The sequence below is a fragment of the Lissotriton vulgaris genome, chromosome 8, assembly GCF_964263255.1.
Source record: "Lissotriton vulgaris chromosome 8, aLisVul1.2, whole genome shotgun sequence".
In the NCBI taxonomy this organism is placed as follows: Eukaryota; Metazoa; Chordata; class Amphibia; order Caudata; family Salamandridae; genus Lissotriton; species Lissotriton vulgaris.
The window spans coordinates 1558530184-1558547635 of NC_141696.1; the positions used below are offsets into that span (position 1 = coordinate 1558530184).

A 17452-nucleotide genomic window follows, 5' to 3' on the forward strand; every position below is an offset into this window, starting at 1 on the left:
AATATAATGTGCGGTCCTGAATTCCACCTATATCTATTTTAGTTCTTAAACGGACTCACACATAATATCCAATGAATTATTAGAGATTACATTAAATCTATTTCATTAACGTATAATACAATGCAACATTACCCTGTGGAATCATTTTGCTTTCCTCCCCTTTGACCAAGTGCCTGGGAAGCTTCCTTTGGCGTTTCTTCGGCATCTTAAAGGGCACTGCAGCACTATCCAATTTAGACGGGATCTGAATAAATAAATAACATCATTAAAATAATCTGATATTCAAAATCATCCAGCATTCTGTTTTGTTGATTTTTCATAGTTTACTTTTGTAAGTTCAGAACTATGAACAAAAATGATTCCATGAGACCACAGTCGTTAGTACATGAATGTAAAACAAAAATATCAACCTCAAGATTTAAAAAACTAAACTAAAAAAACAAGAGTAATTCAGTTTTTTGTGGTTATGCTGAATGTGAGAAGTTGGCCTGGTATATGATGTTCACTATTCTAGTGAGCACCTTGCACCAGTCCAAACAACCCTTATGGTGATGGTTGTAAAGTCAACCTTATAGACCAGCTATCCTAGGGGTAGCATGGACAAAGCAGTCTTAGGCTAAACTCAAGAGGGCAGGTGAAACCAGCTGTTTTACCATATGTAACCCCTTTAATACCAAATGAAAGGACACCACACAGGATACATATAAAATATAACAAATAGTTTCTTACCTGTCGGTGTAGTTTTGCAGCTTGATGATCTTTCTGGATTCACTATGCTGTGCATATTCCGCGGTCTTTTTCTGTCGCCCAGGTGGGCGTCGGCGTCACCCCTCCTTGGGTGTATTTCCGGTGACGTCGGCATGCTTCCTGCGGAAGCTCCCACCCTTGGGCGCCATCTTCGGATTCTTTTTTTCCGTGTTTCTTTCGTCTCCGAAGTGATGGCAATGTTCTATGTAGGTGAAACTTCTTTTAACCGCTTTGTATATAAAGTCATTTCTGTTTTTTGTTTACCACCTCTTTCCTCTCCAGCCTCATCTTTCTGGCGGAGGTGGGTAGGTTCGCTAGTGAATCCAGAAAGATCATCAAGCTGCAAAACTACACCGACAGGTAAGAAACTATTAGTTTTGCAGCATGAATCTTTCTGGATTCACTATGCTGTGCATAGATTTTGTAGCGGTTTCTCATTTCTATGGCGGCTGGGTGGAAGATGAGCTTTGGTTTTTGAATATGTGCTGGAGCACCTTTTGTCCGACTTGTGCATCTCTGTTCATCTGAACATCCATGCAGTAGTGCTTCGTGAATGTGTGCACCGAAGCCCATGTTGCCGCCAGGCATATGTCTTGTATGGGTGTATTAGCCAGGAAGGCTATTGTAGCACCTTTTTTCCTAGTGGAGTGGGCACGTGGCCCCTCTGCTAGTTCTTGTCCTGCCCGTTTGTGGCAAAGTTGGATTGTTTGCGCGATCCATTGTGAAATAGTGTTCTTTGTTACAGCCTTTCCCATGAAACTGTTGGCGAAGAACTGCTTCTGGCGACTACGGTGTGTAGGGCTCGCTCTGCGCTATTTGTTGGTTTTTGGAAAAAACTCGGTATCTGTATGGACTGGTTCATGTGGCATTTGGACACCACCTTTGGCAAGAAGTGTGGGTCGGTCCTCATCACAACCTTGTCATTGTGTATTTGTATGTATGGTTCCTGCAGCGTTAGCGCCTGAAGTTAGCTTACTCGGCGTAAGGACGTTATTGCAACCAAGAAATCTGTCTTCATGGTCAGCATTTCTAGTGAGGCCTTGTGGAGTGGTTCAAAGGGCTCCTTCATGAGTTCCGTCAGGACTATGTTCAAGTTCCATGCCGGTGGCGGCACGCGCTTGGGTGGTGCGATCCTCTTCGCTCCTTCCAGGAATCTCTTCACAACCTGTGACGTGAAGAAACTCCTGCCCATCTCACCCCTTGTGTAGGCGACTATCGCTGCCAAGTGGACTCTTAAGGAGGACGAGCTGAGTTTTTTCTCCAGTAAGTGCGTGAGGTATTTTAGCACTGTGGAGTCCTTCTTCATTTTATTGTAAAGTCTTTCCTTCCTGCACCATGTTGTGAATCTCTTTCACTTTGCCACGTAGCACTTCCGTGTGCTGGGCCTTCGTGCCTCCCGAAGGACCCCGAGGGTGCTCTCTGGCAGCCTCAAGTGTGCGAATTCTATGTCCTCAGGAGCCACGACGCCACTAGGCTCAGGCTCTCTGGCTCTGGGTGCAGTATCTCTCCGTTGTGTATGGAGAGCAGGTCTTTTCTTCTGCCGAATCTGTGGGGTGCACTCTGTGCCATCTCCATGATCTGCGAGTACCATGTCTGTCTGGCCCACTGTGGTGCGACCAGTATCAGGGTCATGTTGCTCGCTCTGCACTTGCTCAGTACTCTGTGTATCAGTGGTATCGGGGGAAAAGTGTAAGCAAATGTCCCGCACCAATCTATCCATAGGGCATTCCCAAGGGACCCCTCTTCGGGTTGTCTGGATGCAAAGCTTTGGCATTCTGGCGTGTTGCAAACAGGTCCACTGATGGCGTTCCCCACTTGTTGAACAACCACTTCGTCTCCTGAGCATTGAGCTCCCACTCGTGGGATGCCGATGTCTGTCTGCTGAGCCAGTCTGCCTGAATGTTCTCCTTCCCCGGTAGGTGTATGGCCAGAAGATCTATCCTGAGGGGGATGGCCCATCTCCATATCTCCTGCGACAGTGTCGAAAGCATTGTCGACTGTGTTCCACCCTGCTTGTTGATGTAGAACATTGCTGTGGTGTTGTCTGTCTGCAGCAACACCCTGTGCTTGTACAGTCTTGTTTGGAAGGCTTTCAGTGCGAGGAAGATTGTTTTCAATTCTAGGTAATTGATGTGCTTTGTCGCATCTGTTGGCGTCCACAGACCCCTCACTTTGAGCTCCTCCATGTGAGCGCCCCATTCCTTCAGGGATGCGTCTGTGGTGATGGTCACTGTTGGTGTTGGGGGTGTTAGAGGCTTTCCCTTTGTTATGTTCTCCATGGTCCACCATGCCATTTCCTTCTGCACTGCGTGCGTCACAACCACTAGATCCTCCCAACTTCCTGAAGCTTGTGACCATTGTTCCTGGAGCCATTCTTGGATGGGTCTCATGTGAAGTCGTACATGTGGTACCAGGTGGATGCATGATGCCATCATCCCCAAGATCTTGCTCGCAGTCCTCACTGTCAGAGCTTGTCCCTTCCGGTAGAGGCGAGTTTCCCTCACCAGGGCCCTCACTCTCTTGTCGCTGGGGAACACCCTGCCCTGTAAGGTGTTGATCTGTGCCTCCAGGAAGATCTTTACTTGTTCCGGCTCCATTGACAATTTTTTCCAATGGATGGAGAACCCCAGGTTTATCAGCGTGCTCGTCACTGTATGTGCGTGTTGCTTGCATTTCTGGTACGAGTTTGCTTTCACTAACCAGTCGTCCAGGTAAGGGTATACGTGTATTCCCTGCCTTCGTAAGTGCGCTGCGACTGCCGCGAGGCACTTTGTGAAGACCCTCAGTGCTGATTTTAGGCCGAAGGCTAGTGTTGTGAACTGGTAGTGGCTTTCTCCGACCGTGAACCTGAGCATATGTTTGTGCTTTACGTTCATTGGTATGTGCAGGTAGGCGTCCTTGAGGTCTATCGTGACCATGAAGTCTCCAATCTGCAATTGCGGTAGCACCTCCTGCAGGGAGGTCATTTTGGATTTTTGTGTTCTTATGAATGTGTTCAGGAACCTGAGGTCCAGAATGGGTCTCTTTGTCTCGTCGACCTTTGGCACGAGGAAATACGTTGAGTATATTCCCTTGTTTCTTTCTTTGAAGGGAACCCGTTCAATGGCCTTCTTTTGTAGGAGCTCTTTTGCTTCTTCCTGAAGCCGCTGTAGCTGTTCATTTGCTAGTGGCTTTCTCCTTGGTCTCCTGCTTGCTGGCCTCCCTTCCAATTCTATGCAGTACCCGAATTGGATGATGTTTAGTATCCATTTGTCTGATGTGATCTCTCTCCATTCCTGGAGGTAGAATCTTAATCTTCCACCCACTAGTGTTATGTGGTGGTAGTTGTCCATTTTGTCCTGACCCCTTTGTACGTGCTGCCCCCTGGGATCTTTTCTGTGGGCGGGCACACGGATGTCTTTGAAGTCATTTAGAGGCGGGCTGCTGGCCCCCTCTTTTATGCTGTCCTCGTCCATTTCCTCTCCCTCGAAAGGACTGGCCTCTTGACTGGTACTGCCAGGACTGCTTCTGCTGACTCTGTTGCGCCTGCGAGTCCGCCTGGTGCGTCTGTTGGAAAGCCTGGTGTGAAGTACCTGGCTGGTTTCCACCTCTTCCGCCGGGCCTCCGTGACTGGGTGCCCCTCTTGTTGCCTCTGAACTGCAAAGCTCCCATGGATCGTGCAGTTTCATTGTCTTTCTTTAGTTGACTGAGTTTTTCGTCAACTGTGGTCCCGAACAGCGTCTCGCCGTTGAACGGAGTGTTCAAGATGCTGTGTTGCACCTCTGGCTTGAAGCCCGAGATTCTGAGCCATGCGTGTCTTCTTTCCGTGACACCCATCATCATGAGCCTGCTGGAGGTGTCTGCTCCATCTAGGGCCGTCTTGAGGCAACAATTTGCCGCATTCTTCCCGTCTTCCACCAGTTTCTCTGCCTTCTGCCTGGCCTCCTGGGGCAGGTCTTTCACCAGTTTTCCTAGCTCCTCCATGATCTGGTACATGTGCCTGTTTATGAGGGCATTAGAATTAGCCATGCGCCATTGGGTCGCGGCATTCCGTTCGATCCTCCTGCCCACTAAGTCCATCCTTTTGCTCTCCTTATCAGGAGGTGGTCCAGAAGTAGTGGCCCTCTTCCTTGCTATGGCCGTGATGATGGAGTCAGCTGAGACCACGCCTCGAATGTAGGCTGGGTCCTTTGATGAATGCTTGTACTTCTTTTCCGTTCTGGGAGTGACTGCCTTGCATGTTGCGGGCTCCCTGAATGCTTCCATCCCCTGCGCCAAAACGCTGTCGAGCATAAGTAGATACTGGCTCCTTGTTTGCGTGGGGAGTAATGTCTCGAGAAGAAAGTCCGCTTTCTGCTTCTCCTCGTCGAGCTTGAGTTTGAAAGCTGCTGCCGCAGACCTTATCACCGAGTTGTAGGCCCTGATGTCATCCGGCGGCGATGGCCTCGAGGGGTATGTGTCGACCGCCTCTTCCGGGCTCGCGGTGTCGACATCCAGATAATCCTCCTCCTGCGGGTCAGAGGTGGCCGACTCAGCGTCCAACCTGCTGTCCTCTTCCTCCTCATAGCGATTCTCGTTTTCTTCCTGGTCGTCGACCATTTCGACGCCAGGCTCATGTTCCTCGTCTTCCTCCTCGACCAGTTCTAGCACGGGTGGCTTGGTCTTGTGGGAATCGTGAAGGCTCTCATCTTGGCGTCGAAATCTTTTTTCCGCTGCAAGATGTTTTCCATTTTGGCTTCTAGTCGCCGTCTTTTCTTTTCCATCTCGGCCGTGTTGTCCGCGTCTGATTGTTCGGCCCCTCTCTTCGGCGCCTGGCTCGGTTGTGGGATTTTCGGTGCCAAGGACTTGGACGTCGAACTGGGTTTCGGGTCCCTGGACGGCGTCGGGGCTTTAGGGTCTTTCTCCCTCGACGTTGATCAGTCCTTTTCGGGGACGATCTTCGACGACTTCTGCTGTTCAACAGCTCTCGGCGCCAGGGACTCCTTCTCAGAGGATCCGCTGTGCCTTTGGGTAGCCGCGGACGCCAGGTGTCTCTGCGTCGGCGCTTTCGGGGTCTTGCCCTCGTTTTTTCGAGACTCAGAGTCTCTCGTGTTCTTGGGGAACGACGAGTCTCCTACCTTATCAGATGTCTTCTTGTAATCGGTCACTACGACCGTGTAGCTGTCGTCTTCGGCGGCAGCGTTGTCCTCTTCCTCGGAGGACAGCTCGTACAGCGATGGCGTCGGGGCTTTTCCTTGGAGGGTGGCGTGCGCTACCCTCTGGCTCTTCCTCACACGAAAGGTCTTCGGGGCGAAGGCGGAGCAGGCGTTGCAGTCCTCACTTCTGTGGTCTACCGGTAGGCAAAGGTTGCAAACAGGATGTTGGTCTTTCTGCGCGTACTTGTGGTGGCAGTTCGGGCAGAACTTGAACGGCGTGTTGTCCATCATCGAGTGTTCAGGCCTCCTTGGCCGCGTGGACGTCGACAATCGTCGAAGTCCTCGATGATTTCTCCTTCCTTTCGCTCGTCAGTGGTCGGCGAAGTCTTCTGTAGTCTTCTTCTTTCGATATCTTCTCCAATTTCAATCTTTTCCTAGTACTTTCTCCAAAAATGTCTGGAGCCCAACGGGAATGATCCAGACCCGACCGCGGAAAAAAGAATCTGAAGATGGCGCCCACCGGACGTCACCGGAAATACACCCAAGGAGGGGTGACGCCGACGCCCACCTGGGCGACAGAAAAACAAAAACAAAAAAACAAAGAAAAGACTACGAATCCGGACCCAACCACAAGACCGCGGAGTATGCACAGCATAGTGAATCCAGAAAGATTCACGCTGCAAAAATGTTATTTATTACTAAACAAACCCTCTGAACTCTTTATGAGGTCAGAGGCACAAGCACAATACAAGATATTCAATTAAAATACAATAAGTTGCACAAAATACAGTAGGGCCCTAGGAGCACGCTAAACCATATACTCAAATAGTGGTACAAGGACCACTACACTGAAAGTGAATAGGCCTAGGGCATCGCTGGGGCTACGCTGAGCTACCAAGAGTTAGGAAGCAGGAGACCCACGGGAGGCGTGTGCAGTGTCTAATCACATATGCATGTTACCATAGAGATTGAATGGGAACGTAAAAGTTACAAACTATTTCTTTTAGGGTACTTCTGACGGGACTCGGTGAAAGTTACTTGAAACCTAGACAGTTGGATAGTTGATACCCACAGGAGCACTAAAGTACTCGCGTTACCTCACCCACAGGAAGTGGGTGCATAGGTGTCAAAGTGTGTCGGGTTTCTTCATCGAATCCTATGGAGCCTGGAGAAAAGATGCTGCAGGCGGCCAGGAGAGAAGTGTCCGGGTGGATCCAAGATGAAGAGGACCTGAAAGCAGAGGGGACAGAGTCTGGGTCACTAGCCAGTGACCAGGAAGGAACCAGGCGATGTCACGAAGCAATCAGGTGCTGATGGGAAGCTCGTCTCTGCAGCCACGTGGACTAGAGGAGTCGACGACCAGCAGGAGTCAGGCACGGACTGTCCCACGAAGGCTCTCGGCTTCAGGATTGGAGTCAACAAGCCTTGGCAAAGGCAACCCACGCAGGATACGAAGTAGGCTTCTTACTCATACCAGCAAGGTCTGAGGGGCTGCTTCTTTTTGAGGGAAGCAAGGGCCAGTCTGGAGCAATCAGACCAGCGGCGTAAATTCAAAGGATCGTCGCCAAGATGGCCACTAGCCAACGGGCAAGTGACTGGGCAGATGCGTCGAGCGGGAAAATGCAAAAGGGCCCCACGCAGAACTCGTGGAGGGTGCAGGGCTGATCTTTGGTGCAGATGCTGCATTCTCAATCCCCAATGCACAGCTTCGAGGAGGCCTCGGGGGCTGCACAGTTAGCAGGTCGCAGACTTTAACCCCTTCCATGCTCATGACGAGCTCAGCTCGTCATGAGGCACAGTTGAGCTGTGCTGATGACGAGCTGAGCTCGTCATGAATATAGCCTAAGTACAATTTCCAGCACAGGGGAAAAATAACCACAGCAGCGATGTGGTTAAGATTGTTGTAAATTGACAGCGATTTAGTTGAGCGTTAGCGAAAGACATCTGAGTTTTGCCGTAAACTTAGCATCTTACGGCGTCCATTTTGTATTCATGGTAGCCATTTTGTCTGCCACGCACTACCTCGTGTCAACCACGTGGGTTGTCCTACCTTTCTGCTCATGGCCTTTGAATCTGCCCGGCAACAAGCTATTAATAGCATTTCTGTCCTTGCTGCTGACCGTTAGGGTCCACATCTGTTACCTGTTAGCCCTAGACTGGAATGTGTTAGCCGAGAACCCAAGACTGTTAAACTCCTCCCACTGATCGATTGTGCTCCTCGATGTTACTTTACATGGAAATAAACTGTGCTCTTAAGCTTTGTCCCGTCCTCTTCTGAGCCCCTGTGTGGGTATAAATAAACCTTGTGTCCGGTAGCCCTTTGTGCTACTTCTAGCAGTGCCGAAGGGTACTGTCCGAACTTTAGCACCACCTCATGAGGTGTAATAAACTTTATGTTTTATATTTCCAGTTTCCGTGCCAACTTTTTTCTTAGGGTTTGAGAACTCTGTGCGCAGAAGAGCGAACCCCTTGCACTAGCGGGTCTGGCTGCACAATATTACGAGCGCCAAGAGGAGGAGGCGAAGGGGAACGAGGACAAGAAATCGAAAGAGTTAAAAACGAAGGTTATGTTAGCCCAGGTATATGGCCCGCCTTCTAGAGGATACGATAGGGGCCCTGACAGAAACGATGACAGAGGTGGACGAGTACCCCCTAATTCCCCTTACGGTCGTACGGATTTGTCTCTTAATCAATGTGCGTATTGTAAACAGTTGGGTCATTGGATGCGTAATTGTCCGGCGTTTCGTCAACAGCAGGATGCTAGGGGGCGTGGCCGAGGGAGATCTGGTTCAGGTTTCTCGGAGCCTCGAGGAAATATTAACGATCGTGCTCGATCTGGCATGAACGCACGCTCACAGAATAGACAAAACACTTGATAGGCGAAATCAATATCAAATTTCTGATTATGCTCAGCCTGATTTGTAAGATTCTGCCCATGCCTAGGATGGGGTAAGGAACCAGTTGAAGTTCCAGTAGATCAGACGGGTCCCTATGTTACAGCACATGTTTTGGGCTCTACTGATCAGTTTCTGGTCGATACAGGAGCTACACGTAGCGCTTTGTCTAAACAATTGGTTCCGAGGGCTCCCCCTTCTGGCACGACTATTACTTCGATAGGTTTTGATGGAACACCTTCCCTTAGCCCATTGTCACAGCCACTCTTACTCTATGTGGATAAATTTGACGCTCCATGTCCATTTTTGCTTTCCCCTAACACACCAGATAACATTATGGGTCTTGACTTGTTGAAGCACTTTAGAGCCACGATAAGGTGTTTTCCTGAAGGGGTACGAGTTATTCTAAATGATAACTATGTTGAACACGCTAGAATTTATCTTGTTATAGAAGAGATTGCATTAGCCTCACTTCCCGAATCCCTGTGGGCTACTTCAGACACCGACGTGGGTCACATGGTCATTCCTCCGGTTCAAATCAGCGTCAAGGAGGGGCTGTGTTACCCCGATTGCCCTAATACGGCATCTCAAAGGAGGGAGAAGATGCACTTATATGCATTGTACAGGATTTGATACGGGTTGGGGTTGTTGAGGAAGTTCCATATAATGTCTGCGATAGCCGATTCTTCAGATTTTGAAGAGAGATACTGACACACGAGTTTACAGATTCATTATTGATTTGAGAGAGGTGAATAAAATTGTGGTGCCGCAGTATCCTGTGGTTTCTGATATCACAACACTCCTTACTCTGGTCCCCCCAACTGCCACTACATTTACTGTGATAGACTTGAAGAATGCTTTCTTTTCGATCCCTATTCATCCTGATAGCCGACATTTGTTCGGCTTATAATAATAGATCGTATCGATTCTGTAGAGTTCCCCAAGGCTATACTGAGTCAGAGTATTTATAGTCAAGCATTAAAAAGAGAACTTGATTCTTTTGAGTTGACCAGGGGCGTGGCTCTCATACAGTATGTCGACGACATCCTGCTGGCAGCTGACACTCCTGAGCAATGTGAAACATGTACTTTATCTTTACTTTCTTTTCTCGCTTCACATCATCACAAAGTCTCTCGGAAGAAGCTGCAATATTGTAGACCAAAGGTAACCTACTTAGGTCACCTTTAGTCTAAGGAGGGACGTGCATTGACATCAGATCGTATACAAGCCATTCTAGATACACCAGTTCATACCACACAGAAAGGAGTACGTGCATTTTTGGGTCTCACTTCCTTTTTTAGACAGTGGATTTTGGGATTTTCACATATTGTTAAGCCCTTGTTAGCACTTTTAACGAAAAATACCCCAGTGCCCCTTCCATGGACAGAAGAATGTGAAAGTGCTTTTCGACAGTTGCGACAAGCTCTTTGTTCAGCACAAGTGTTATGCACACCTGATTATACAAAGCTTTTTACACTTTATGTACACGAGAAAGATGGATGTGCATGGTCAGTGTTGGTCCAGTTACACGGTGACAAACAACGTCCATGCGCGTATTTCTCGGTAGTTCTTGATCCTGTTGCGAGAGCATTACCTGGATGTTTCCGTTCAGTTGCAGCAACAGCAGTGTCAATTCGACAGAGTGAAGGGATTGGGTTGTCACACAAATTTTTTGTGTTAGTACCACATGTTGTTGATGCCCTTTTGAATCAGACGAAGACGCAGCATTTAACTAGTGCTCGCCTTAAAGGATACGAACTGACATTGTTCCCCACATTACATTGAAGAGATGTGCAACTTTGAATCCAGCCACTTTGTTGCCATATCCGATGAATCAGCCTCAGTCACAAGAAACGCATGATTGTATTTTTCTGACTGAAGAACAGACAAAGGGTCGTATTGACTTGCAGGATACGCCCCTTCCAGATGTAGATGGTGAATTGTGGGTTGATGGGTCCTGCCTAAAGCTACCAGATGGTACGACCTCAGCCGCATATGCAATTACTACACTTGAGACAGTAGTTGAGACAGCTCGCATACCACAGAAATCGGCTCAAGCGGCTGAGCTGATAGCTTTGACATGAGCATGTGAGCTTAGTGCTGGTTTGTGTGTGAACATCTACACAGATAGCCGCTATGCTTTTGGAGTAGCGCACGATTTTGGCCTACTCTGGAAGGAGAGAGGTTTTCTTACATCTCCTGGAATACAGATAATGCATGGAGATTTGGTGCATAATCTTTTGACTGCATTGACATACCCGAAGAAAATTGCCATAGTGAAGTGTAGTGCACATAAGAAAGTAACAGATAAGATTGGACAAGGAAATGCTTTTGTAGACCGCTCAGCACGTGAAACTGCAATGCAGAGAAGTACCACTTCTATGTACGTAGTGAAGTCACAAGCTGAAAGATGGCACAATGCTTGGCTGGAAGTGCGAGAGATACAGAAGACAGCTTCTGATAAAGAACGTGAGAAATTGTTAAAGGAAGGAGAGTTAGATGATGAAGGCTGTTGGAGAAACAAGCAGATGGATCGATGGAAGCTGCCTATAGCTTTTGTACAACCTATGGTTCAGATGGCACATGGGCTAGCACATGTTGGAGCTTCTGCAATAACGAGAATGCTTACGCAAGTTTGGGAGCATCCAGAGATTGCTAGCACAGCTAAGAGAGTAGTACAGTCCTGCTTGATTTGTTTACAATATAATCCTGGAAAAGGGACACGAGTTGCGTCTGGAGGTTTTGCTACACCGACTGCACCTTTTGAAGTCCTGCAAATGGACTACATCCAGCTTGAGCGGTGTAATAATTTGAAGAATGTCCTAGTGGTGGTTTGTGCCTTCAGTAAATGGATTGATGCATACCCTACGAAAGATAATACTGCTATTACTACTGCTAAGGTGCTACTGAAGGAGTTCTGCCCGAGGTTCGGTGTTTGCAGACTTTTATGGAATGATAACGGACCTCATTTTGTTGGGGAAGTTATCAAATATGTCCTGAAAGGATTAGGAATCCAGCAGAAGTTTCATGATGTATTCCATCCACAATCTGCAGGATTGGTAGAGAGGTACAATGCTACTCTCAAGCTGAAAATTGCGAAGATCCAAGCCTCTGCGAATTTGACTTGGCCAGACGCGTTGCCATTGGCATTGCTGTCCATTAGATCAGTACCACATTCTAGGACGGGTCGTACCCCGTATGAAGTGGTATTCGGACGGCCTATGAATATATGGGGAGTCCCGAAAACCAAGCACTATGTATGATGTACCTTGTGTTTTAATGAATGACTATTTGGCACAATTAACCGACAGCTTGGTTTCTATTCATCAACAGGTTCGAGAAGCGCTCCCCGATAAGTCCCAAGGTGTAGGCCATGAACTCCGTCCCGGTGATTTTGTGATGGTCAAGGTATTTGAGAGGTCGAACAGCCTGGAGCCGAGGTGGCGTGGACCAGAGCAAGTGCTCCTTGTTACGAGAACAGCAGTTTGAGTGACCAACCGAAAGAATTGGATACACAGCACCCATTGCCGGAAGGTCTTGCTGACCTTGGTGGAACCTGCTGTGTTGACTGATCATCGGGATATCCTGAATACGGAGAAGGGCCCAGCTGTATCACCTGACGGATATACGGAGTTCTTCCCGGACCAGACGACTCCTGGAGTAACGCAATACAATTTGAGATCAAGAAAGTGTTTTGCGGGGGAGGAGCCAAGCCTGCAACCATGATGGCCGCCTGACTCCTCGGCTCCGCCGACCCGCCCGCTTTTTCCGAATCGCTGCTGATCCTGGCGTCCATCCTGCTGAAACGTCGGCGCTTCAGAACCGGGTGGTGATCCTGACTCTGATGGTGTGTTCCCCGCTGTGCATCTTGCGGAGGAACCGGAGATACGTCCCTGTCTCGATTCAGCGCGGCGCGTGAGAGACCGGGTCTTTGTTCCCGGAGACGGCTGTCCCAGGACTCGACAACAGCGGACGCTTGCAGTGGGAGGGACCGGCGGCTGGCGAGTTACTGTTGCTGTATTTGGATACAGTTTGCCGCCCGGCCCTGCACAACCCCACGCTCTCTTCCAGGGATTGTTGCCGACGCTTCATTGTATCCCTCACTTGACTTGGGACCGGCACTGGGAGCCTATCTATTCCTCAGCGCTACGGTGGACGCCATCTTTCACCGGGCGCTCTGCACTCCAGCCTGCTGTTCTCGGAGGACTGAACGGGGCGCTCATCACGATGCGTGCTGCATTGTAGCCGGGTCAGGGTGGCCGGAGACAGTTCTGCGGTAGTCGACCCCGCGGTGACTGTGCTTCGTGGCACTGCTGCTGGCGCTCTGTTTTTGAGATGGGCACTGGCGGACATTTTCTAAGACGCCGACATGGCGACGCCCTCTGGGTGCATGAATCTGCTGCTGAGGAACCCTTTGAGCTTGCTGCTGTTCTGGGCGCCCTGAGTGACCTACGATCCTTTATGCGTGCAAACGCCCGGGACCTGGAGGGCCGACTGGATGCTGCGGTACCTGGGGAGCCCCCGCTTTGCTGTATTGCTCGTCATGCTCTGTCCGCCTCGCCACACCCTGTGCTCGACAGTGGTTGCCAGTCTCTCCTGACGTATGTGGAAGCACGGGAGACTCAGGGCGCGACGGCTGCCGTGCTACCCATTCAGGATGTGCTGGGATGTGAGGCACTAGAGCCTGTCCATCGGCTGGAGGTTTCTTTTTGGACGCCTTGCATTGTGCCTACCTCGTGGCCCCCCGGTGGGTCCCCTTGCTCTATCATGGGACTACTGCTATGGTCCTGGTCGGTCGACTTTCAGGTACTGCTGCTGTGTTTTCACCTTTATTGGTTAGCTTCCGACTGCTTGGCTTTACGTTGGTCAAACCTTTGTGAGGGGTTTTTGACTCTGTTATGGTCCTTACATCTGCGATTCCAGTCTAAGATGGCTGCTGCTCGACTGGACCTCATTGACTGGCTGGATCGACAGGGACAAGGCTGAGGCTGTCTTCACTTCTTTATTGCGATCTGATGCTGACATTGTTGATGGTTAATCTGGACAGCTGGGGAGGTGAACGTTGTTACGGTGTCGGGTCGGGGTCCGGGGAGGGGTGGCCGAGGGTGACTACGTTGATTGTTTGCTCATTTTAACTGGCCCTCCTCCGGCCTTCTGTGAATTCTTTTACTTCTTTCCTCTTCTTCTGTATTTCGGGTACTCTTTTTGGGCGACAGACACACTGCTAGGGGGGGGGGGTAGGCCGTAGCCTCTGCATGCGTGTTGGGTGGGGCGGGTGGGGGTGGGTCATCTTTTGTTAGTTTTAGTTCCTATGGGCCTTATTTTTTCTTCTTCTTCTTCTTCTTCTACTCTTTTCTCTTCCTTTTTCTCTGGGTCATTGGGTGGATCGCTGTGCTGTGGGTAGTGGCTGCAGTATGTTGTAATGTTTGCTCATTATTTCTCCTGTCCTGTTCATCTGCGGCCGATTGCTTAGCCGATACTGTTTGCTTAATGCCGATGCTGAAAGTTGCCCACTTATGTCCTAGACGGTCTATTTTGCCTCTGATCCTTCTTTGTTTCTATTTTTTGGACATACTAAAAACTTTAAAATTAAACCTTCACTTCTCCTACTTCCCGGTGGCGCAAATATTTCCAGTTAACTCAGTTTAATCTTGCTTTGCGTTAATATGCTACCAGGTCGCCCAATAGCTTGCTACTGTGACTCAAATGCTGCCGAGGCCGGCCGGATGGTTGTAGGCCCGTATTTGTTTGATTTAATTGTGCAATAAAGGTTTTCAAAAAAAAAAAAAAAAAGAAAGTGTTTTGCCGTTTTTTTTGCGAGACTGGTTGAGCAACCGCCCTGGGTAGTGGAAACGGAGAGCCAATATGACAAGGGAGGGGGATCAACCCTGCTTAGTGTAGCAACACCTGTCTTGATCTTTGGTGAAGAAATCAACGTCTGCCCACGGGTGAAGAGCTCATCGACTTCCTTTTGTTTTTCCTTTTTTTTAGTTTATAGAAGACTCTGTGACCATGAATACTACTAAGAGATGAATTTTAGGAGTATCAGTGGTGTTTGCTGTCCTGACAATTATAGTAGTGATAACTTGGTCTGTTGAAATGATGATTCCTGCTCGTGATTTTGTTGTGGTTCCTACTACTCCCATTCCGGAAGAGCACCAGCATTTTACTCTTCCATACCATGAGTATAAGCACCGAGAGTCTTACTTGAATAATACGTTTGTCCAAATGCTTCACCATACTCACAATGCCACAACCACTACGAATTGTTGGGTATGCGGTATGCTTCCAGCTCATCAGAAGAAAGGAGGAACTCCATTTATTCCACTTCCTTTTTCGCATAATGGTTCTTGTCGAGCCTGGTACACTCTTCTCTTTTCGAACAGAAAACCTGCAGTAGGTGGACTTATCTTCCGTTTGAATAAAGAGTGTTACCAAGATGAACATGGGTATCCCCAAGCAAATGGAACTATATGGGAATGGGAAGAATATCGACTGGATAATGCTTCTACGCCTTATATTTTCACCCACACAAGAGACTTTACCACGAGCAATGAATCTGTAATTACTGTAACCCGGACTAAAGCAGACCTATGTGTGAAAAGTACTGGACGAATTCCAGTAGGGGATAGTGATTGTGTTGTTATATTGAATATGGATGGAATAAATGAGAGTACCTTTTTAGCTTCACATAACACATATTTAGTATGTGGAAGCCATGGATATCACAGATTACCTGTAGGGTGGTCTGGCACATGTTATGTTTTTTTTTATTACCCCCTGTTTTTCTAGCACCTGCTTCATATCACCGAGATTTTAAACTATTTAGGAACATTACCATGAATCGTTACAAACGCAATGTACGAATTGATGACATAGATCAGACAGATACTAGTCTGCAGCAATATGTTGATTTCAATTTGGGCCTGTTTTCCTTTGTGGGTGCTGCATTGAATAGTAGGAAAATACGGCGATTGACCAGAGTAGTGGAAGCCGTCACCAACGAAACTGCTGTAGCCCTAGGAAATATTACAGAGGAGCTGCAAATTGCCAGAATTGTGACCCTTCAAAATAGAATGGTTTTAGATGTGACGTTAGCAGATAGAGGAGGGGCCTGTAAAGTTAGCGGCAGTAGTTGTTGTGTTTTCATACCTGATAATTCACCTTCTGTGTATGAAGCAATTCTTAAGCAGCATTTAATAGCTTCCGATATTCATGAGAAGAATGGCACTTGGACATTTGCTGGATGGTTTTGGGCCCTGGTTTCCACCTGGGGTTGGAAATTATTGACTATTCTATGTGTTGTAGTTGCAGTGATTTTCACCTGTTGTATGTGCATCCAATGTGGCCCAATGCTATGTTCTATGTGTATAAATGCTTGTATACCATCCAAACGAAATGCCGTAAAAGCGCAACAATCGTTGGATAAGGAGGTAGCTAATATAATGTGCATGGATATACAAGAGGAGTGTTCAGATTATCCAAAAAGAGCATATGTCTTAAGCTAACGCTAAAAGGGTCGTCTGTTGTAAATTCACAGTGATTTAGTTGAGCGTTCGTGAAAGACATCTAAATTTTGCCGTTAACTTAGCATCTTACGGCGTCCATTTTGTATTCATGGTAGCCATTTTGTCTGCCACGCACTACCTCGTGTCAACCACGTGTGTTGTTCTACCTTTCTGCTCATGGCCTTTGAATCTGCCCGGCAACAAGCTATTAATAGCATTTCTGTCCTTGCTGCTGACCGTTAGGGTCCGCATCTGTTATCTGTTAGCCCTAGACTGGAATGTGTTAGCCGAGACCCCAAGACTGTTAAACTCCTCCCACTGATCGATTTTGCCTCTCGATGTTACCTTATATGGACATAAAATGTGCTCTTAAGCTTTGTGCCGCCCTCTTCTGAGCCCCTGTGTGGGTATAAATAAACCTTGTGTCCGGTAGCCCTTTGTGCTACTTCTAGCAGTGCCGAAGGGTACTGTCTGAACTTTAGCACCACCCCATGAGGTGTAATAAACTTTGTTTTATATTTCCAGTTTCCGTGACAACTTTTTCCTTTGGGTTTGAGAACTCTGTGCGCAGAAGGGCGAACCCCTTGCACTAGCGGGTCTGGCTGAGGCCTGCACTACAAGATGGCCGGTCCCACGTCTCTCGTCGCCTCCACGGGTCTCCGCTTTGCTGGAACTGTAGATCGGGCTGTTGGATGTCTGGAAATCCGGTTCTTGTCAGGCTCTGTGCTCGGGCTCCGGCGGGAGGCGGCGACAAAGCAAGCCGTTGATTGCTGGATGGTGCCTGCTTGTGCAGGGTGGTCGCTCCTTGACCACAAGGGAGATTCTTCAGTCGTCTTCTTGCAAAGTAGATCGTCGAAGGACCAGAGTTTCGTTTCAGCGTTTCAGTCAGGATTAATCTAAAGTCTTGGGACTCAGCTGTTATCTATATACCAAATCTAAGGGCTGGATTACCTGCTAGGTCCCTCCTATGGGTGGGACCAGGGAAGGGGGTCCTTACACCCCTTTCCCTTTGTCCAGTTTCGCGCCAGAGCTGGGGCTGGAGTGCCCCAGCACCGGTTTGAACTGGACTATGCATGGGACACCTTGTGTGCCCCAGGCAGTGTCTCATTTCTTTCAGCCCTCCCTGCCCCAATACACAAAAGCCTGTCTGGGGTGGTGCTAGCACCTCCCAAGGCAGGAAACCTATTGT

General features: G+C 48.5%; 1 protein-coding gene across 2 annotated transcripts in view; it reads right to left on the reverse strand.

The window, feature by feature from the left end:
* Window positions 1–17452, reverse strand: part of LOC147700404 (uncharacterized) — a 113941-nt gene that overhangs the window by 40947 nt on the left and 55542 nt on the right. For both annotated transcript variants that reach the window (XM_086935762.1, XM_086935761.1), the window contains exon 2: window positions 133–244. In XM_086935762.1, coding sequence (XP_086791888.1) covers window positions 133–205 — 73 coding nt within the window. In that variant the 5' untranslated portion in view covers window positions 206–244. The remainder of the gene's footprint in view (window positions 1–132; window positions 245–17452) is intronic.